General features: G+C 47.6%; 1 protein-coding gene across 10 annotated transcripts in view; it reads right to left on the reverse strand.

Moving 5' to 3' along the window:
• DOCK9 (dedicator of cytokinesis 9) overlaps positions 1 to 22247 on the reverse strand; it is a gene marked incomplete at its 5' end in the record, with an annotated part of 234760 nt that overhangs the window by 124223 nt on the left and 88290 nt on the right. For all 10 annotated transcript variants that reach the window (XM_080917116.1, XM_080917119.1, XM_080917118.1 and 7 more), the window contains one exon: positions 9443 to 9559. In XM_080917116.1, the coding sequence (XP_080773242.1) occupies positions 9443 to 9559 (117 nt within the window). The remainder of the gene's footprint in view (positions 1 to 9442; positions 9560 to 22247) is intronic.

Genomic DNA, 22247 nt, shown 5'->3' on the forward strand with positions numbered 1-22247 from the left:
AACATTCTACCAATCATTTAAAAACTCAGCATAAATAATTACCTATCTACCCAAACCTTGTCTGGGTCCTGACCTTCCTCCAGATATGGATCTAGTGGCTAAAGATGCAACATTTAATAAAATGTATCTGCCACTCTTGCTCAGCACATACAGTCTGATGGAGAAAGAGAAAATAATTTTCTAGTACAGTCTGATAGAGGAGGAAATAAGTTTATAGTATAATTAGTATATAGTAAGACTGGGTTTGCTCCAGCACCACATAATCTTGGCCTGGTGGCACATGCCTATAGTCCCAGCACTTGGAAGGTGGAGGTAGGGAGAGTCAAAAGTTCAAGATCACCTTCAAATGCATAACAAGCTCCACAAGCCTGGGATACATGAGATTATGTGCAGAGACTTTAGAACAAAACATATTTGCTATGTCAAAAACTGCCTTTGAACTCCAACTGACTTCCAACTAGACACTAAAACCCTACCACTTTAATCAACTGAGTCACAGAAGTAACAGGGCCTGCATAGTAAGAGCACCATTAGTGCCCAGAGCTCTCCCATCTTCACTGAAGTCCAGTCGCAGCAACGCACTTGTTCACAGCCAGCCTTCCATTTCAGCCTTCCTTCCAGGAAAAGACGCAAAGCCAACAACAACATGTAGACTTTTTTGGACTTTCTAATGTACTTTAGTAAAGTAGCATTTTGCTTTTCTTGTGGAGTCATCAAATGATTGTCAGTTCCCTTGAGTCTGACCAACTCTGGCCACACTGGTCAAAATTTGGTCTACAAACCCAAAAAGTTGATATTTAACCCTATAAATTGTTGGCCTTGTTTTAACAGCTGACTCCATTATCCATCACTCTCCTGCGGGCACACGCCTTCTCCTCTGAGGCCCAGATGTCTATCTCGTCTTTCTTGTAAATGTTTCAAGAATGAATGGATAAAACAGTCAATGGGGCTAGAAAAGAGAAACTGCCAATCACCATCCATTACTTGCATGTAAGGCTTTTCCTATTAAGTCAAAAGCTCTCTGATCCATTATAGAAATTGACAAGGGATGTTTATAGCACAAACAAATGTTCTATTTTAACCTCTCTATAGATTTTGTGTATTAAAAGTCACATTCAGACCACAGTCTACTCTATGCCAAACTAATTAATGTTAAATTTTTATAGTTTCACTTATTAGGTTTATAAAGAAAGCCCAAATCCGTTGGCCCCTAAGAGTTACATTCAGTGAGCACCTGGACCCTCTAACAGTGGGTGCAGTTTCTTTCTAGTACTGTGGTGATTCTCTGGGTTGTGTGGAGGGAGAGCTTTCCCCATACAGCGAGGCTGGTCTGGAATGGGTAATACTCCACATTACGGCCCTCTGCTCACGATCTTCTTGCTTCAGCCTTTGAGTGCTGCTGAGACTAAAGGTGCACATAACCATGTAGCACTTAGCCTTACCTCTGCTACGGTTATCCAGCTAAAGGCTGGGCCGGTATCCTAGTTCCAAAAATCAGCATCAAAAATGGCAAAGAATAGCAGCCCCCACGCTGGTTGTTTTTCTCTCCTCCTAGCTCAGTAGTAACATTATGCAAATCACCTAATCTTTCACAGTTTATTTTCCTCATTTATAGCAAAGGGGACAACCACTCCTTCTCTGGGGACTCTGTAGAGGTTAAAGGGAATGCCCAGCATAGCTACACAAATTTTTAAGTCTATACAAATTTAAGGCAGTTTATAACATAGTCTAGTATACAAATGGCCAGCCCCACTCTTAAGTTTAGAAAGAAATTAGTTATCCTCCAGTGACCCTGAGGGACTGGGCCCAGAACCTCTGTACCACCCAGAGATGTAGGTCCCTTACCGTAGGTGGGTTTCTCATTGAACCGAAGCTTATCCCCCTGTGTGATTACCAACTGTCTCTCATTACTTCTAACACCTCCTCCAACACGAGGCACTCTGCACTGCTTAGAGAACAGCATGCTCACACACCCTTCTTTTCTCTAAGTATTTTCAGTCTGATTTCTGAATCCACAGACAGGGGAGTCTGGGGAAAATGGAGAACCAATTATATCTCTATCCTACTGAGGAAGCTTTTAATATGAAAGGGGAGGGGGAAATTTACCATACTATGGCGTGTGGTTGGCATCTGAAGACTAAAGCAAAGTATAGTTAGCATCTCAAATAACCACTGAGCTGGAAACCTCTAAGTTCAAAACAAAACTTAGAAAAAAACTTCTCAGCTACTATAAAAAGTAGCTTTTGTCTAGTACCTCAGACTAAATACTGGCAGCCTTTGACACACAGAAATCCTTAGTTACCTTGTCCAGGAACAGAGTCTCATAAGAAATCCCACAGAACCACTGCAGTAGCTAAAACAGGAGAGAGGGAAGCACATGTCCCCTCTGTGGCACTGTGAAGGATGTGTGTACACTCGGGACCCCCCGAGACAGACTTTGCATGGTCCCCGACCCTAACAAGAAAAGTAAAGCCAGACAGACAGCTATTTCCCAGTCTGTCCTGAAACGTAAAAACTCAAATTTTACTTTAAGAACTTATCTGTTGATTGGAATGATTCCCTCCAAACACTCTGACGCCCCCAAACTATAAGATCATAGTTGGAAGCATCTGGGCTGTTTGGGCCAGCTGGGGGGGGGGGGCACAGAGAGGCAGCAAAGCCCAGTCCTTACCACCCCAGGACCTGCTGCACTCCTGACTTCTGAGCTTAAACTCAGCTCCCCATTTTTAAACTAACCCGAGTCCAGACCCCAGGGGGGATAATGAAGAAGTCTGTCTTACACACAGGACCTTGAACCCCTTACCCCCCAACCCTGCCAAGAAGCTTAAGTTTCCAAGAAGGAGAAACGTGAAGCCAGTCATTTCATTAATCTTCACACACTGTGGAATCTGAGAAGGGACACTGGGAAGGCTTTGAATGGAGAGTCCGGGAACCCTGGGGGTTTGCCTTTCCTAGGCTAGCCGTGTAATCCTGGGGAAAGCCTGAACCTCTGGCTCAGAAATCCCACCATTCTGAGAGCATGGAATTCTAAGCCCCATTCCTTCCCAAACTGAGTCCTAGCAATTGATCAGTGAGAAACCAGACAGGGAAAACAAAACAAACAAAAACAAAAACAATACTAGAAGGACACCTTTGTTGACTTACTTCTCACCCCACGGATTTAGATAAACACTACTGCCTCGGGCACACAGTTGGGTCTTCTTGATTTTTCCAAACCTCTCCACTCACACAAGGCTTTTTACTAATCACTTCATGATGGCCTTCAGCTATTTAAAATACTCTTGATTCTTGGTGGGAAGTATGAATATCCACTGGGCACACAAATCAAGTGTTTTATGATTTTAATTAAAAGCCTGAAACAAAAGGCCCACCCTCCCCCCAGGGACCCTCAGAACAATGAACTGAAGCAGAGATCCTGGAGGAGGGGGTAGGCTGTAATCCTGGCCAGCAGCAGAGATAGGGACCAAGTATTTGTCTCTCCTGATCCCGGAGCTGAAAACTGGGAGTGGCCTTTCTCAGACAGAAAAACAGACATCAAGGACAGATAGGAGAGGGAGCTCTGCTGCTTTCCCAGGGGAAGGGAGCTGGGACACAGACAACCCTGGGTGCGGTGGCCTTGCCTCAGCCACTACTGAGACACTGGGTCAGAGAGCAGCAGGCCATCTCTAGGAGGCAAGGTCTTATGTAACCTAGGCTGGTCTCAAACTCACTAGGTAGCCAAGGCTAGCCTTGAACTCTAGCTCCTATGTCTCCACTCCCAAGGGCTGAGATTATAGGATATGACACCATACCCAAAACACGCAACCATCTTTGCAGAGCCCACTAGCAATCTGTTAAAAAGCCTGGCCTTGTCATCGTTTTGGCTTTATTTATAGAATTATCCCTTCAAACCTCTGCACACTTGATGCAGAGGAACGATGCGACAATCTGCACGGAAAAGGACAACCCCAGCTAGGTGCACAGGAAGAGAGACAGGAGCACAAAGCACCACCACCAGGCCACCCAGAAGACACTGACCCCGCCCCCACTGCCTTCTCACATGAAAAGCCCTGGCTTGATTTTCTTAATTATTAATATGTTCAGCCAGCCCAAAGGAATGCAGCACCCACATCAATGTTTTAAAGTTATCTCCAGTTTCAACTCACTGTCTAATACCAGGACTGCCCCTCCATCCCCCCCACATGCCCCAGGCCTGAGACCAACTGCATGTGTCTTGTGTGTCTACAGCAATCTCTCCCTTTGACGTCTGCTGGAAACACCACGTGGCTGGATTGCTCTGTGTGTGAGGCATTTTTTTGGATGCAGTGCAACACTGAAACCGCAGCAGCAGGGGACTCTGGGAACTGCTGTAGTCGACTGCACAGACTATGGCGTCTTTCCAAGGATCTGGAGGAGCCATTTGTCTCAGAGCACAGGGGTTGCTCATGAGAGGCTCCAGCGTCAAGCTAGACCAGAAACTCAAATTGTGTAGGGAATTCCCACACCACACCTCAAAGCTCTGGTCCAGGCCATTAACTCCTGTTTTCTGTTCATTTCTGACAATGCTGTCTGCAGAAGCTGACCCAATCAATATACATGCATGCATGCGCAAGCATGCACGCAAGCACACTTATGCATGTGCCCCCAGTCTCATGTTTAATTTACCTATAATTAAAGAAATGAACAAACTTGGGACAAAAAAAGAATTCCATTTAGTTTCTGAGGAAAGTTTAATTTAAACTCCCAAAGAGGAGCTGGAGAGATGGCTCATTGGTTAAGAACTCATCTGCTCTTTGTAAAGTTCAATTTCCAGCACCCCTTAACTGGAAGATTACTAAGGACTATCACTCTAGCTAGCTCCAGGGACCCAGCACTCTTTTCTGGCCTCCCCAGACAAGAGCATACACAGGCATAGACAATTTACAAAACAATAAAATCTGTTAAAAACAAAAGCTAAAGGACTTTCCCCCAGAGCTGAGCCAGCTGAGAGGTTACAATCCTGTTCCATCAGAATCCCTGTTCAGTCACCAACATTCTATGTGGCTCACAGCCACCTACCTACAGCTTGAGGGAGTCCTACACTCCTTCTAGCCTCTGCTGGCACCCGCACTCACACTCACGGACACATACACAAACACACTGTATCGAGAATTTAAATAATTGTACAACACCAAGAAATCCGAAGCAACAATAAGAGCTGTACAAAGACCGAGTCGTAGCACTAGAGAGGATGAGCCCCATGGAGGCGAGGAAAGTTCATTCCCGAGGACTCTCTGAGCCTGCTGTCACATTCCAGTGTCTGTCTGGGAATGTAGGGGTGGTATACCTCTCCCTGGCTACTCTCAACCTCAAGTCTTCACCCTTGAGCCCATCTGTTCCCTCAGAAGTGAACAGAGCCAAGAGGAAAGTGAAGATGCCTCCCAAGGTACATTCCCCCTGCTTTGTTATATGGAGCTAAGATCAACCTGGGAGTGGGGGTGGGTCCAGCAGCTCCAGCAATAAAACACCCCAGCCTGGGTCCCTGCTGCACATCTATCCTTCTGTTTCTGTCCCTCCTCTGTCAAAAGCATGGTCTTCACCAAGGCTCTGGTTGCCTGCAGCAATAGTTAACTGTCTTCTCTTGGGTTCCTAGGCTGCTAGCACTGGGTACCCAGCTGGACTCTGGACTTCATATTTTTGGAATAAGGGTCTCATGGGATGTAATTTATATGATGACAAGCATGCTTTAAACCTCCTGCTTCTTACAGGCACCCACAATGCATTGACTCTTCTCCCCTTGGTTTTCAGTTGTGTGAAATCAGGGATTCTGTTCCATGTGCCACCCTAAGTACCAGGCAAAGCTGAGCCCCCTTGCGAAGGCTTCAAGTATTAAGTTAAATACATATACTCTCAACTCAGGTGCACAGACAGCTTCGAGACTGTCTGAGAAGCCACTGCTATTTCGGGAGCTTGTCGCAGTCACCTTCTCATATTGAGCAGAGGGAAACGCTCATATCCTAAAGGACTGCCTGATTCTGACTCAGAAACATTATCTAGAGTTTCCAGGTAGGTCTGGCCCTAGGCATGAACTAATATCCCCCAATGTCCACAGAAAGCTACACTGTTGGGCAGTGAATCCTAGCTGACAAAATTTCAAGGATTTTCCAAAAAGAACATTTTTAGTAAGAAGTTAAAAAAAAAGTCCAGAGATTACTTTCTTGAAAAACGCACATGTACACACACACACACACACACACACACACACACACACACACACACGAAAAAAAAACTGTTGAAATGTTTTCTTTTCTAACTAAAGGGTAGATGGAAAATGAGATCGGGAACTTCCAGGCCTTTGTAAGTCCTGGCACTTGGCTTCCTCTTTAGGTTACTGGTTTGTAGATCATTATGGGTTGAGTGTAAGGAAAAGAGGAAAAGAACCGGGTGGGTGTGGGGGTGCGGGGATAGAAATCAGGATGTTACCAACAAAGAATGGAGTAGCCACATTTCCCTAGACAAGGCTTGCCGTGAATCTGAACATTCCTAGAACCATCAATCCTTTCTATCCTCGCTTGCTCCTTAAATTCTCTTGCATCCCAGGTTACATAGCAAGATTGAGGCCAGTCTAGAATATTTGAGACCCTGTCTCAAAACAAACAAAATACCGTCCCCCAAAACAAAACAAAACGTGCCATAGAAACCTTACCCCAAAAACTAATATCCCCCAATGGATACTTCTTGTTTTGAAACATAAACTAATACCCCACATGGATGACACCCTGATGTCCCACACAGTTCTATGATTGACCACTGCACCCCCACATTTAGCTAGAAATTCTATAACCACAACTCTTTTAAAGAACATGGGTGTGGTACTACATGCTCGTAAGCATCTCCTTCTTCACAATACTGTGATGTCTTGCTGCTTTTTTCATTCGTCTGTGGACAGACATCCTCTTCCTGCGACTCACAAGTGATGAGGTATCTTGCATAAGTCATCATTGTATCCCTGTACTCGGGTCTTTTAGGTAAATATTCAGAAGTGGAGTAAACACTCTTTTCTTTCCCATATATCCATGGCCTATACTAGACACTGAGCTCTTAACTTTTATAAAATGTGAGTAGGGGTCCTTAAACTGTCTCCAATATCCTTTTCCATATTTACTGCCTTATATGCACTGTGACAATTTAACAATTTAATAGCTAGGGTCTTAATGTCAGCTGACCCACTTGGAAACACGCAAAGGCAGTACAACTATATGTGTATGTATTATCATTTGCATATACTTGGCAGACATCCATGCCAAGCTCTGTCACTCTAAGAGCTATAACTGCTGCTGCTCACTGAAGACTGTTGCATTCTCGTGCTGTGTGCTCACTGTCTAACCCTTCCCTGAGCTTGTCATCCTGTAGGAGAAAGGATGCTCTTCCCTACCAAGTATGTCTACGTCTATAGAAACAGTTATCCGGGATGCTTCCACTCTACCTACCAAAACGGAGAGAGGAGCAATCTGAGGCATCGCTAAGTCGCTAATGAGAACAGTGCCCAAAGTCAGCTGCGACCCATCACTACTGCCAGGATGTGGGCCGCAGCTGACATCCAAACTCCTTCTACTTTGGAACAATTTTCCTGCAACAGAAACCAACACTTGTTCATTCATTCTTAGCCAGAATGGGAATGGTGAGTCTCTTTGTCCCTTACGATGTTACAGAACTGGTTTGGGAAAAGAGAGATGCACGGATTTCCTCCGAATATTCATCTTTTGACTCTACACTGTTTGAATACCTGGGCCCTTTGTCCACAGATGAGAAAATATGACACAAGACACTAATATTGGTTTTTGTTTTCTTTCTTAAGCAACTTTTTTTCCATAAATACAGCTTTTCATTCTTGGTCTAAGACTAAATAATAAATTTACTCTTTAACACCAATAAAAACACATACTCCATGGCCTAAGACGCTTCAGATAACCTTTGACTTTCTCCAAGGAAACTGTTGGAAAATGTCCAGAAGAACAGGACTGAGAACCTCTAGGCAGACTGCAGAGTCACTGGGGAGGTAGTTTACCTTGCTCCTTAATAACCTGGAGGCTTCCTGTCTGTCACATAGCTGTAGGCGGAAAGAAAGGCGTCAAGCATCAACTCAGACAGCAGTGGAGGCAGGAGCTTCCCTCCAAGGAAAAAAGTCCCAGTCCTGCCTCTGAGACAGACTTCACCACCATACTGCTCCTGCCTCGAAACCCTTCTCTCTGGGTGCCTGCAGTCCAGGGCTTCTCATGGCAGGGTCCAAAGTTGTCATCCTACAGGATGAACGACAGACCTCTGCTGTTCCCCAGCAGATTCTAGAATACCTGGTTTTAAAATAATAGCAAACTAAACTTGCAGATATACACCTCAGCGGTAGATCACTTGCCTAGCATCCTGGGTTAACCAAAAAATGTGATTCAAAATCTAAAAATAGATTTCTAAGACATAAGAGGCACGTGTACCCTCTAAGTCACCCCAGAGTATAATACACATATATACATATATAAATTTATATATGTATTTATTTTTAACATGAAAAAATTAATCCCACTGTAAATATGAAGTCATAATAAGATACATGATCATACAACTTTTCCTTTAAACCTATTACACATACAGGTAAGTGAAGTACCCATCATACATGTAGGTAAGCACATTACTCATGATACATTTAGGTAAGCACACTACCCATTACATATGCAGGTAAGCACACTACCCATTACATATGCAGGTAAGCACACTACCCATCACACATGCAGGTAAGCACACTACCCATCACACATGCAGGTAAGCACACTACCCATCACATATGCAGGTAAGCACACTACCCATCACATATGCAGGTAAGCATACTACCCATCATACATGTAGGTAAGCACATTATTCATGATACATTTAGGTAAGCACACTACCCATCACACATGCAGGTAAGCATACTACCCATCACACATGCAGGTAAGCATACTACCCATCACATATGCAGGTAAGCATACTACCCATCACATATGCAGGTAAGCACACTACCCATCACATATGCAGGTAAGCACACTACCCATCACATATGCAGGTAAGCACACTACCCATCACATATGCAGGTAAGCACACTACCCATCACATATGCAGGTAAGCACACTACCCATCATATGTGCTAAGTAAGCCTGTTGGTCTGCATACCCAGCCCTCTTTTACTTTTTATTTAGAGATAGGATCTAGGGTGGCTTTGAAATCATTCTGTGCCTTAGTTAGTCCTTGAACATGGGACTAACTACTCCTACTTCTGTTCCCCAAGTAGCTAGAAATACAGAGGCCTGTGCCGCCAGGACTGATACTGGGGCTTTAAAATCATAAATTCACCAATCGAACAGTCATTCAATATACAGAAAAGTGTGTATGGTCGAACAATATTTTCCAACGTTTCTACAGTAGCACAGATCTATTGATGGTGGCAGTCACTGACCTGAAAGTCATCGTAAGGGAAGAGGAGCATCTCCCGCAGACAGTCGTTCAGGATCTGGGTTTTCTTCTGCACGATGACATTTTCATAGTCAAGTGGCTCGATCAGCTTTGGCTTTGCCTGAAAAAACGAGAAAGTTGCAGTCACTGAAATGCTCACTGAAATACTCACTGAAATGCTCTCACTGAAATGCTCACCGAAATACTCACTGAAATGCTCACTGAAATGCTCTCACTGAAATACTCACTGAAATGCTCACTGAAATACTCACTGAAATGCTCACTGAAATGCTCACTGAAATACTCACTGAAATACTCACTGAAATGCTCACTGAAATGCTCACTGAAATGCTCACTGAAATGCTCACTGAAATGCTCACTGAAATGCTCACTGAAATGCTCACTGAAATACTCACTGAAATGCTCACTGAAATGCTCACTGAAATACTCACTGAAATACTCACTGAAATACTCACTGAAATGCTCACTGAAATGCTCACTGAAATACTCAGTGTTTGGGGGGGGAGAGCTGTCATGTGCCCTGTCCAGCCAGACTGATGCTCATTCCGCCGTTTAAGCAACAGAGAGACCTGCACTCTGGTGGGATCTCCAGATTTCAAACATGAAGACAGTGCCATCCTGTGAACTGGAGCTGCAGACTTTGAGGATGGAGGCTGGGTGATTAACTCATCTCCCAGGGCCTCTTGACTGTAGGCTCAAGGTGACCAGCTGCCTCATGCTCCTGCCACCATGGTGTCCCCCTCATGCTGCCTTACCATCAGTCTGTGAGTGAAAGCAAACCCGGCCTTGAGCGGCTTTTGTCAGACTTTCACCCCAGTAATGAGAATGTAACTAATACATATGCCTGCCATATTTGACTTTCAAACCAGAAATGCCTTTTCTTTCGGAAGTCCTCTATACACTTGGCCTCTCACAGAATCTGGGTCTGCACTGTACGGGGCATACACACCACTCAGGTGTCAATCACACAGAAGGCCAGGGGGTGGTAAGGGGAGACGGGGAGCACGGTGGTGAAAGAAGACAAGGAGAACTGTGGTGAGAGGAGAAGGGGAGCACGGTGGTAAGAGGAGACTGGGAGCACTGTGGTGAGAGGAGACGGGGAGCACTGTGGTGAGAGGAGACAGGGAGCACTGTGGTGAGAGGAGACGGGGAGCACTGTAGTGAGAGGAGACGGGGAGCACTGTAGTGAGAGGAGACGGGGAGCACTATGGTGACAGGAGACGGGGAGCACTGTAGTGAGAGGAGATGGGGAGCACTGTGGTGAGAGATGGGGAGCACTGTGGAAAGAGGAGACAGGGAGCACTGTGGTGAGAGGAGATGGGGAGCACTGTGGTGAGAGATGGGGAGCACTGTGGTGAGAGGAGACGGGGAGTACTGTGGTGAGAGGAGACGAGGAGCACTGTGGTGAGAGGAGACGGGGAGCACTGTGGTGAGAGGAGACGGGGAGCACTGTGGAAAGAGGAGACGGGGAGCACTGTGGTGAGAGGAGATGGGGAGCACTGTGGTGAGAGATGGGGAGCACTGTGGTGAGAGACGGGGAGTACTGTGGTGAGAGGAGACGGGGAGCACTGTGGTGAGAGGAGACGGGGAGCACTGTAGTGAGGAGACGGGGAGCACTGTGGTGAGAGGAGACGGGGAGCACTGTGGTGAGAGGAGACGGGGAGCACTGTGGTGAGAGGAGACGGGGAGCACTGTGGTGAGAGGAGACGGGGAGCACTGTGGTGAGAGGAGACGGGGAGCACTGTGGTGAGAGGAGACGGGGAGCACTGTAGTGAGAGGAGATGGGGAGCACTGTGGTGAGAGATGGGGAGCACTGTGGTGAGAGGAGACGGGGAGCACTGTGGTGAGAGGAGACGGGGAGCACTGTGGTGAGAGGAGACGGGGAGCACTGTGGTGAGAGATGGGGAGCACTGTGGTGAGAGGAGACGGGGAGCACTGTGATAAGAGGAGACCGGGAGCACGGTTGTCAGCGACTGCTGGTTGGGTCAGCTGAGTCAATGCATATCAAAGACAGAGCCTGTCAGACCACAGCACACACTAAATGTACCTTGATATTACAAATCCACTTCAGTCACTGCTTGCATGGCACATTCTTTCTCCCTTTTAGTGAATGCTTCATGCAATCTCTACCTCTACCGATAGGCTCACCGACAATTCCCTCCACTGCCTATGAACATATGAAATAACGGGCCAGCGATGGCAGAAACATGCAAAAAGACAGAAAGACAAAAAGCCTAAGAGAGAGAAAACCATAATGGAGATGGCACTGATACCCAGGGCTGAGACCGGAGCTAATATAAAGACACTCACATTGTCGGCTGAACTGAGACAGGTGTAGTTCGTGTCAAGGAGGACTGAGAACACAAGTGGGTGGTGGAGGGGTGCGAGGTGTCCAAAGAGCCTCTTCTGTTGGAGTAACTCCACTGAGGCAGCAGGGTGTCATTCAGAAGGAAGCGAGTAAGTGGTGTGTGTCATTTCTCCAGGCAAGATGGAGGTAAATAATGGTAGGGCCATGCAGGCCCACTGCCTACAGTTTCCCCACCAAGGATAAAAAAATGTCTGGTGTCTGAGTAGTTTCATAGGAATGGCCTGACTCAAGGGCCATGGGGTCAGAATGGCCTGGAAAAAGTGTTCCTCATCTCAGTGGACACAGGTTAGCCACGGACAGAAAATCCGGGCTTTTTTGAGGTACTGAACACAGCAGCTGCCCATGCAGAATATCCCTACTGTGCGTGAAATCGAGGAGAGCGGCGCCTCTGTGACCTTCCATTAATGGGTCTTCTGGGTCTTCTCCCACATGCCTGCTTGGACCAGAGGCCCTAACTCATGGAAACTACAACTCCAGATGGAAAGGTAATCACCAGGAAGCCTCCCCTCCCAGTAGCAGGAAAATGGGATGCCTCTGGAACCCACAAAATAGTTTACTTATGGCCCAACACGGGGTCTGCAGGGCTAAGGGACAAGCACATCTCAAAAATCAAACAGAGTGATCCCGCTGTGTTCTTCCCTCAGAAAAAGACTTTCTGCCAACTTTCTAAACATTTCTTCTGTCTTGGTGACGGAACATTAACACGTGAGATCCTGGATGCCACTTCTTAGAATAGCAGACAGCAGAAGTGGCAGCTCTTGATGGGTTCTTTCTGAGAAAAGAGAAGCTCATCGTTCCTGCTTCATGAAGAATTTCAGACTTTCCCGTGACTTCTCTTCATGAGGACGGAAGCTATTAAACAGCTGAGAAGAAGACTCACGGAACCCCCAGTCTGTTTTCCAAGACATCTGCTGCAGATGGAGACAGAGCAGGCTGCACCTCTGATCCAGGTACTAATACGCCTGTCTACACACACAGGGTTTATCGACCGCCACCTCCAACTTCCTGAAGTTGTTGGATCTGAGGGTGAGCATAGAGAACTGGCAGGCTCCCTTTCTAGTGTGCACACACAATTATCAAGATGCATCCCTGCTCTCTGCAGATATTTACTTAACCCACCCGTGTGCACCATGCCAAGCCTGTGGGACAGGGAGGTGAGGAAGATACAGGCTCTGCCCAGAAGAGCTCACAACCAGAGAGACAAGATGTCTCTGTAAAGAAGAGCTAAGTTAGTAACATGGTAGAGACCCGGGATGGGTTTCTGACCCTCCAGAAATTTGCTGTATCTCCCTGGCACAGTGCAGAACCGCCTCACTCACTGTCAGGGATGAATGAGGCACCCACAGCATGGTACTTCCTAAGGAAGCTGCCGGAATGGAAGAGTCAGAGTCAATGGAAGAGTCAGAGTCAACCCGGCTTAAGGGAAGACTCCAGGGTGCATTGCGCATAGGTGCAAATGAATTTAGGGCAACCCAAAGCTTAGAAAATCAGAGGGGGATGCGGTTATTCATACAGGTTCATTGACCCCCAGCCCAGTACCACTCCCGCCCAGACTACAACCCAAGCCTGGTTCACATGGCCAAGACAATAACCCCAGACACTCAGAGGCCTCCCCACCCCATGGTGCCTTTGTGAATAAGTAAATGGTGAAGAGATGGGAAAGAAAAACAGAAGGACTTGTGCACAATGAGAGGCAGACCTGGACACCCAAGGGTAGGGAGGAACAGTCTGATGTGAAGTAGCTGGGGATGCCACCTAAGGCCATGGTAAGGTCCTGCCCTGTGCTGCTCCCAAGGGCCATGTCTGGACCTCTGGCCAGACAGGTATCCCTGGTCTAGGCTGCCACTTAAGGCCATGTTGATGTCTAAGGGCTGTGCAGAGCTAGACTCATTCCTCTTCTGAGTATCCTGAGAGCTGGTCCCCAGATGACGTGAGAAAAAGAAAGATGACCCTGTCCCTTGACAGCTATTGTACTCAGGAAAACCAGACCTGAACCTCACCAGGAAGCACCATAGAGCTGGCCCTGGTTTCGGGAGTTTCGGGTGAGCTGGCCCTTTGGGGTGTGAATGTGGGAGAGCTGGCCCTGCCACACCTCTGCCAGGACGGCATGCACAAGGGAGAGATGCCTCCCCCTCAACGGAAGAGCTGGCCCCTGAGATCAAGAGAGCTGGAGAGCTGGCCCTGCCCTTTAAGGCTAGAACACTTGGCAGAGTAGGCCCTGCACCTCACGGGGCAACACAGTAGAGCTGGCCCTGCTGGCATGAGCGCAGGTGAGTCAGCCCTGAAGGAATGAAAGCAGGAGAGCTTACTGTGCCCCTTACCGACTGTTACATTAGGTGAGCTAGCCAGGGCAGTGCTGGAGAGCTAGCCCTGGTGGCATGGAAGAGATGACGGGCTGACCAACCGGGGCCCAGACCCAGATCTCTATGAGTTGTCCCATCCCAACATCAATCCCATCTATGAACTGCTGGAGCTTATGAAGTGGTCTGACCTATAGATCTAAAGCTGCAGGATCTCCATGACACACGGCAGCAACAGGATCTCCAAAGATGAGTCCCAGTGACGACCCAGTGTTAATAGAGTTGCGAAGCCAGAGGCCTCGAACCAGACCAATGAATGACTCACTGCCGTGAACATTTGCAAGACATGTGGACGAAAGAGTATACTGCGTGACAGACGGCCTTTGATAATGAGACTGTTCTTTTCTTTTGGGGAGATGAGTGGGATTGGGGTGTATGAAGTGAAATTCCCAAAGAATCAATAGAAAGTTAAAGTGAGGCAATACAACAAGCTGGTGAACACGAACTGCGATGCCCAGCCCCAAGAGGAAGCTAAACAATTCAGCTCCATCAACTGTACAACAGGTTCTCCTTGTGTCTAGTGAGTACAAGCAGCAGCCAGTTAGTTGCTCAAAACAGTGGACTGTGGGGTTGCAGGGAGGGAGATGTGAGGGGCGGGGTTGTGTTGCAGGGTTGTGTTGGAGGACCAGTGCACACAGTCCAAGTTACTGGGAATTCAGTGTGAGGGAGAAAATATCCACAGACTTCCTGAAAGGCCTGAGGCAGACAGTGAAACTGTGAAGCATGGCTTAAGGGACAAGAGTGTGAGCCAGCTTCCTCCGAACGGGAAGGCACTGGAATCCAAAGGAATGGCTCCTACTGAGGAGTCCTTGCTCAGCTTTGTTCTCAGCCTCCTCTCTAAGATGCAGGCCAGGGACTCTTCAAATTTGGGATGCTCACCTCCAGTCTAAAGTGTGCAAGGCAAAATAAGGCCTAGGAGAAGAATTGCAAAGAGGCCATGGGCAGGAAAAGCACAGGACAGATACACACACACACACACACACACACACACACACACACACACCTTCCAGCAGGGGATACCGACCTCCCATCACCGAATGAGAGATTGCCCCATGGCATTAAGACCAGAAACTGTTAGCGTGCCAACATACCTTCAGCCCTACATTCAAGACTGAGGCTGGAGTTTCAGGCTGGCCTGGACTACACGGTGAGACCTTGTCTCAAAACAAAACCAACAAGCCTTTGGGAGCACAATACACATGGGACAATCCCATTATCATTCAGTAGCCCAGAGTCTTCTCTAGAGTGCTCACTAGCATGTATAAGATGGGAAATTAAAGTGTGTGTATCTGTCTGTGTGTGCTTGCATGTGCATGCACATATGAGTGCCAGTATGCATAGTCCAGATGCCCTGGAGCTGGAGTTACAGGTGGTCGGGAGCATATGTGTTGGGGATCCAGCTCAGGTCTTGGGTAGGTCACTGACCCATGTCTAGAGACCCCTTAAAGTACACTGATGTAAAAAAGTGTGGAAACTTTCACAATTAAGTAGCTGTGGTGTTTGGAAGAGGATGTCCCCCATGGACTGAGATGTTTGAATACTTGGTTCCTGTTTGGTGGCGTTTGAATAGGTTGAGGAAGTTATCTTTACTGCAGGAAATAGGTCACCGGGGTGGCTTTAAGGGTCTGAAGCTTGGAGCCATTCCTAGTGAGCTCTCTCTTCTTCCTGCTTGTACTTCAGGCTGTCATCCCCCAGCACCAGCTCCCAAGCCTCTGCTTTACCATCACGGACTCCTTAAAGCCCCAGTGACCTTCTGTAAGCTGCCTCAGCCATGACGCCTTGTCACAGCAGTGGGAAAGTGACTGCCACAGTGTACCAAATGCTTGTGCAAACGTCTGGACTTGAGGACCATCTACTGCCCTCCTGTTAGAGATGTGCTCAGAAGGAACAGACGATCCCGGGGCCCTCAGAGGAGTCTGCAGCCCTGGCTCCGGGTTCTCCCCTCAGCTCCCACCAAAACACAGCAGTCGGGCACTGTTCATTTTAATTTCTACACTGTGCTAAACACAGGAGGCGAATGAGAGCTTACCTACATGCAGATGTGAAAGTTAAAGCCCAGTCCATGAGGATTGGAAGACTGTAGCCCAGCGCAGAGGAGCGCTGAACTCTCCTGGACTGGAATGGACAGGAGAGATCTGGGCTAAAGTCAGTACCAATCACCTCAAACCCACATAACTGCTCCCATTGACTGCTGTGATCAGTGGGGATGCTGCTGAGAATATTAATGAGAAGAGAAGACAAGACAGGAATTTAGGGAGCTTACTCCCTGCCCCATGCCCAGGAGTCACATGGGGAAAGAGTGCTAGGCTTGTTTCCTGGCAAACAGAGCTTTAGGAGCTGCCTCCACACACACCCCACCCCACTCCACCCCACTCCACCCCCACGGCCCCCCCACCCCCGTACTGAGGCGAGGGGAAGCCCTGTGTAACCCAGCATGCTCTGCTTCTGCAAGTTTTCTATAGGTGAGAAGTGCTAGGTGATTTCATAATAAATCTAGACTACAGCCTCTTTTACGCAACCTGTATTTTTTTTCTTCATTAACATCTTAACCTGAAAGTTATTAATTCTGAGACAATGAGGTCACAAAATCTAGCTCTGCTCTCATTCCCTAACAACCTACCCTAAGCGATGGAGGCTGAAGGTTCATGGGATATTCTGGCTCCAGAACAAGTTCTTTCAGGCTACAGGCAAAAGACAGCATGGAGACCAGCTGTGGTAGAGCAGGTATTGCTGGAAGCAGAAATTTCCATTTCAGTCCCCAAACACCAAGTAGTATTGAAGACGGTATGTGTGGATTCATCTTAGCAATCTAGGGGATCTCAAAGCTCAGCCCCAGACATCCAGCGTCTGTATCTGGAACTTGCATCTGGAAATGCAAGCTCACCCAGCCCTCCCAACTCAGCACTCTGGGTGGTCCAACACACGCTCAGCAAACCCTTCTGATGCCACCCAACTTAGTAAGAAATCTACGAAGCCATCTGCTCGGAAGAATTTCATGTTAGAAAGCAGTTTTTCAAGAATCCGTAGCCCAATGGCATGGTGACATCGTGGACTTAGAAAAACGAAAACTTAATTCACCTTTAAGTGTCCTCTGGGGACAGAGGCATGACTCAGCAGCTAATGTACAATCTGCGTATAAGGCCCTGGACCCACTTGAAGAAATGACCATTGCAGGTTGTCACCCGATCTCCACAGACATGCAGCAGTGAGTGTACATACACAGAGAATTAAATGTGATAAAAACGTATAAATAAATGAATATCCCTATCCACAAAGTGACAAATTTCTATTCTTATCATGTGGCTATTGGAGAGTTTTAATACATGATGCTTTGCGCAGAGCAGTGGCCCGTTACACGGGTTACAAGTGATCGAGGTTAGTTCTCCGCCAGTAAAATGAGCCAATTCAAGCCAGATTAGAATATATTAAAGGCAAGTTTATTAGAAAGCTGCTCTTGAATGAGTTAGTTCAGGGAAATCACCATGGGAGAAAGAAAAAGGGCTCATGAGAGAGGAGGGAGGGAGGAAGGGAGAGAGGAGAAGTGGGTGTGTGTGGGGGAGAGAGAGAGAGAGAGAGAGAGAGAGAGAGAGAGAGAGAGAGAGAGAGAGAGCGCTCACACAAAATGTCTGGATTATATAGGGAGAAGCCTCTGGGGGAAGGGCAACCCAGTCCCTGGGCTGGAAAGTTTAGGATTGCAGGCAGGCTATGCCAGGTAGAGACTGAGGTTTGCTGGGAGAACATGGAGGCCAGGTCAGCTTTGATATGTAAAATATGCACCTCAGTCCCTAGTCCTGGGGACCAAACAGCAGCATCACCAGCACAAACTAAGCAGCCAGCACAGTCAGTTTCAGGACAGCCACAGCTGTCACAGTTTGGCCAGACTACATAATCCTATCTCAGAGAACCATCTGTCTTAGTCAGGGTTTCTATTCCTGCACAAACATCATAACCAAGAAGCAAGTTGGGGAGGAAAGGGTTTATTCAGCTTACACTTCCACATTGCTGTTCATCACCAAAGGAAGTCAGGACTGGAACTCAAGCAGGTCAGGAAGCAGGAGCTGATGCAGAGGCCATGGAGGGATGTCACTTACTGGCTTGCTTCCCCTGGCTTGCTCAGCCTGCTTCCTTATAGAACCCAGGTCTACCAGCCCAGGGATGATTCCCCTTGATCACTAGTTGAGAAAATGCTGAATCTCATGGAAGCACTTCCTCAACTGAAGCTCCTTTCTCTGTGATGACTCCAGCTTGTGTCAAATAGACACAAAACCAGCCAGAACACCAGCTCAGGGGAGTTAGATGATTTAAGGAAGGTCACACAGATGATAACCCCGAGGTGCCCCTGCCTCACAGAAGCAGGAACCCAATGCCTCATGCCTCCAGTCCACACTAGACCACAAGTGCAGGGCCTTTCTGTTCAGTGCTGAGCACTGCTGAGCTAACCCTATGCCCCTGAGATTTGATGGTCTCACTCCGCAGAGAGAAAGCAGAGTCCTTGTTCGACAACACTTGGGTCCCAGATGAATATTAACAATCTTACTCCGAAGTGCTCACTCAGGTGCGTGGATACACACAGATGCTGCCAGGCACTAGATCACACCTGCACTCGAGCAAGCACTGAGGTGTGAACCTTGCAAGGAACGCCTCGATTTACACTAACATCATCTGTTTTCTTCCTACAGATTCACAAAGATGTTACCTCATCCAGCGACTCACCCTGCTCTACGACACATTCCTATTTGGAGACTAAATGTGTAAATTTATGGACAAGTAATATTTAGTGGTATTCAGTTAAGATGGCTACTAGCTACATGTGGCTTCTGATTATTCAAAACGTAGCTATTCTGGGGCTGGGGAGATGGCTCGGTCAGAGAAGTGTTCACCTCGCAACGTGAGAAGAAGAGCACGTGTCACATTTATAATCCCAGACTGGGGGAGTGGAGGCAGGAAAAATCTGGCTGTAGGGCATCTCCTTAATTAGTAATTAGTGTGGAAGGGCCCAGCCCATTGTTGGTGGGGCCACCCCTGTGCAGATGGTCCTGGGTTCTGTAAGAAAGCAGGTTAAGCAAGCCATGGGGAGCAAACCAGGAGGCAGCACCCCTGCATGGCCTCCAAGTTCCTGCCCTGTGTGAGTTCCTGTCCTGACATCCTTTGATGATGAACAAGGGTGTGGAAGTGTAAGCCAAACCCTCTCCTCTCCAACTTGCTCTTGGTCATGGTGTTTCATCACAACAATAGTGATCCTAACCAGGACAGTCCTCCAAACCCCCAAACCAAACACTTTTACATAAACTAAGCTTACAGCTTGAAATAGAATCTCCAGGATCTCAGTCTGCGCCCACCCTGGGCTGCTCTAGGAGAGGCCTGAAAGGCAGCTCACTGAACAGGTGAAAATACTAAAAGATCAGCAGCGGTTGGTGGGGTGAAGGAGTGACCTGAAATTTTGACAAGAATGTTTCTTCTGTCTTATTGGGCCAACAGAAGCCTCTTCAAACACTCCAGGTTCCTTGGCGCCCATTCTACCAACAGAGGATGAGGATTCAGGATGGTCCTGGCCCATGGAAAGGGAAGCTGGGGTGGAAAATCACACGTCTGAATGCTTTCAGAGAGCCTATCGTTTCCGGGTACCTTTCTGAGAAGACTGTCCATGTGGCAGCACCGGAGAAAAAGACGCCGGGGCCTACTATACATACTTCATCCATAGTTCCAGGTGCTTCATAGACAACTATCATTCCTTGTAGCTATATAATTCAGCCAGATGTTCTGACCTCCAACAATCTTCATGGTGTTTCAGGGTGTGTGCATGTGTGCGCGTGTGTTTTCTTTATGATTTGTTCGACTACATGCATGTACATATATGCACATGCTGGATGTGTGTGAAGGCTCCCCCAGGAAAGAAGGTGTCAGATTCCCCAGAACTAGTTACAAGTAGGTGAACCCTGAGACAGAGCTCTAGTGCTCTGTCACATCAGCAAGCACTTAGTCACTGAGACATCTCTCCACCTCCAATTTTCAAGTTTAATGAGGACTTTCCCCCCTTTATTTACCTTTCCCTTCCCAATGGCAGGCTTAAGTGACATTTATCTTTGTCAGTGTGTGTGTGTGTGTGTGTGTGTGTGTGTGTGTGAGAGAGAGAGAGAGAGAGAGAGAGAGAGAGAGAGAGAGAGAGAGATACAGGTACGAATCGATCTCAGGAAACCTGACCAGGAGCCCGCTCTCCTGGCTCTGCAGCTCTGAGATGCAGATCCAGTTACCAAGCCCCTGTGTACCAGTTCCCTCTCCAGTAAGAAGAATGCAGATCTTCATTTCTACAAAGCAAGGAACCTGGAAAGCCTGGCATGAGAGGGTGGTGAGGGGCATGGAAACCCGAGGGACACCATTAGGGCAGTCCCTCTGCTCTTTCTAGGAATGCACTCCATAAAGACTCCTTCCCACATTACTAAATAAGACAGGTGTGTAAGACTGGGTACCTTGCCTGTGCAAATGGTTAGGAACAGTGGGGAGCTCCTGTGCCTACTGGGAAGCCAACAGATTGAATGAACGTTTAACATTCACACAGTGTGACACTTCTCTAGCTTGGGATGAGTTAAATGTTCTTAGTGTTTGGAGAGTGTGGGTGAGATTAGCACACACTGTGGCTACAAATAAGTGAACTACTTAGGCCCTAATACCCCAGGAGACGGAGGTCCGTGTGTCCCCAGTGACAACCCAGCAAGCCTGGTAGATCTCAGGTCCTATATGTGTGGCTGAACGAGCTAATGAAGAGACGATGAAGCAGAAAACCAGAAAATGGGCAGAGTCGTGAAGAGCCCGCAGCTCCCAGGAAGTACATGTCCTGATTCTGACCACTTTACAATGTGTCACCACACAAAGGTGCCAGGAACATTCTTAAACCTCACAATATTGAAACACAAACGACCAAGCAATGACTCATTAAATAATGCCAACGGTTGTCCTTCCTTCTACGGTAGCTCATTGAGACGCAACCCTTTCTCGGTGTGACTAAGTCTTCCGAGGTACGAAGTCCGTGCCCACACACGGCACATTAGGGCCCGGTCTTCTTCACTCCGTGTGCTGTGTCCACAGACAGAAAGGCCCTCTCCTCCTCCCTCTGCCGTGGGAGCTGGGCACCAATGGGCTCACTGGACGCCCAGTCCTCTCTCTCCTCAAGGGGCACACGGGCAGCCACCGCAGAGTTTAGTAATCACGTGTGACTGCAAACACTCAAATCCGTTAACATGTGTAATCCCACAAAGATATGAAAAAAAGCAAACATGTCTGTGAAAACAGGAATCCGTGTACATGTGAAGTTTAGCTCCTCCCTGCCTGTCTTACAGAAATAACCTAACATAGGAGCTCCACTGAATGGTCTACGGCTCAGCCAAATTCCACTCTGGCTCCACACCCTTTTCCTCCCAAGGGCAGCAAAATAACAATTAGCATAAGTTATTTCCAAGAGTTGGCGTTGGGAGGGAATGGTTTTCAGTGTGAGCAGACGACCCTCAGACATCAAGAATGCTCAGAGCGCTCTACACGCACCACCCACAGCCACAGTCACCTCGGATGGTTTGGAAGTAAGTTGGGGGGCACAGGGACATTTGTCTCCTCTGCTTTCTGGAACTATGCAGAGTCAAGACCCACCTAAGAGGTTTTCTCACATCTGGTGTGGTGGCCTGTACTCCAGCATCGGGTGGGAAATGAGACAGAAGGCTCTAGAAGTCAAAACCTGATCTAAAAACAGAACCACCAACAGAGGCTTTCCTAGCCCTTTGGGGGGAAAAAAAATCACTCCTCACGAAAACCTTAAACATGTCAGGCCAGAGGAAAAGGAAGCACCACAGTCAAACTCAAGGGCAAGGTGAAACTGCAAATAGTTCACAGGGTAAGTCCTCAGAGGGCACTTTACGATGCACACACCAGTACCCTAATGTGGCACTGTGACGGACCGCAAAGAACTAGTAAGGAGCCTATCAACTACACAACTGAAGTAGATGTTAAAGGGGAATTTCACTGCCATTCAAAATAAAGCATATATGGGCTGGGAGGCGGCTGTCAGTTAAGCA

The sequence above is a fragment of the Micromys minutus genome (genome assembly GCF_963924665.1).
Source record: "Micromys minutus genome assembly, chromosome: 5".
In the NCBI taxonomy this organism is placed as follows: Eukaryota; Metazoa; Chordata; class Mammalia; order Rodentia; family Muridae; genus Micromys; species Micromys minutus.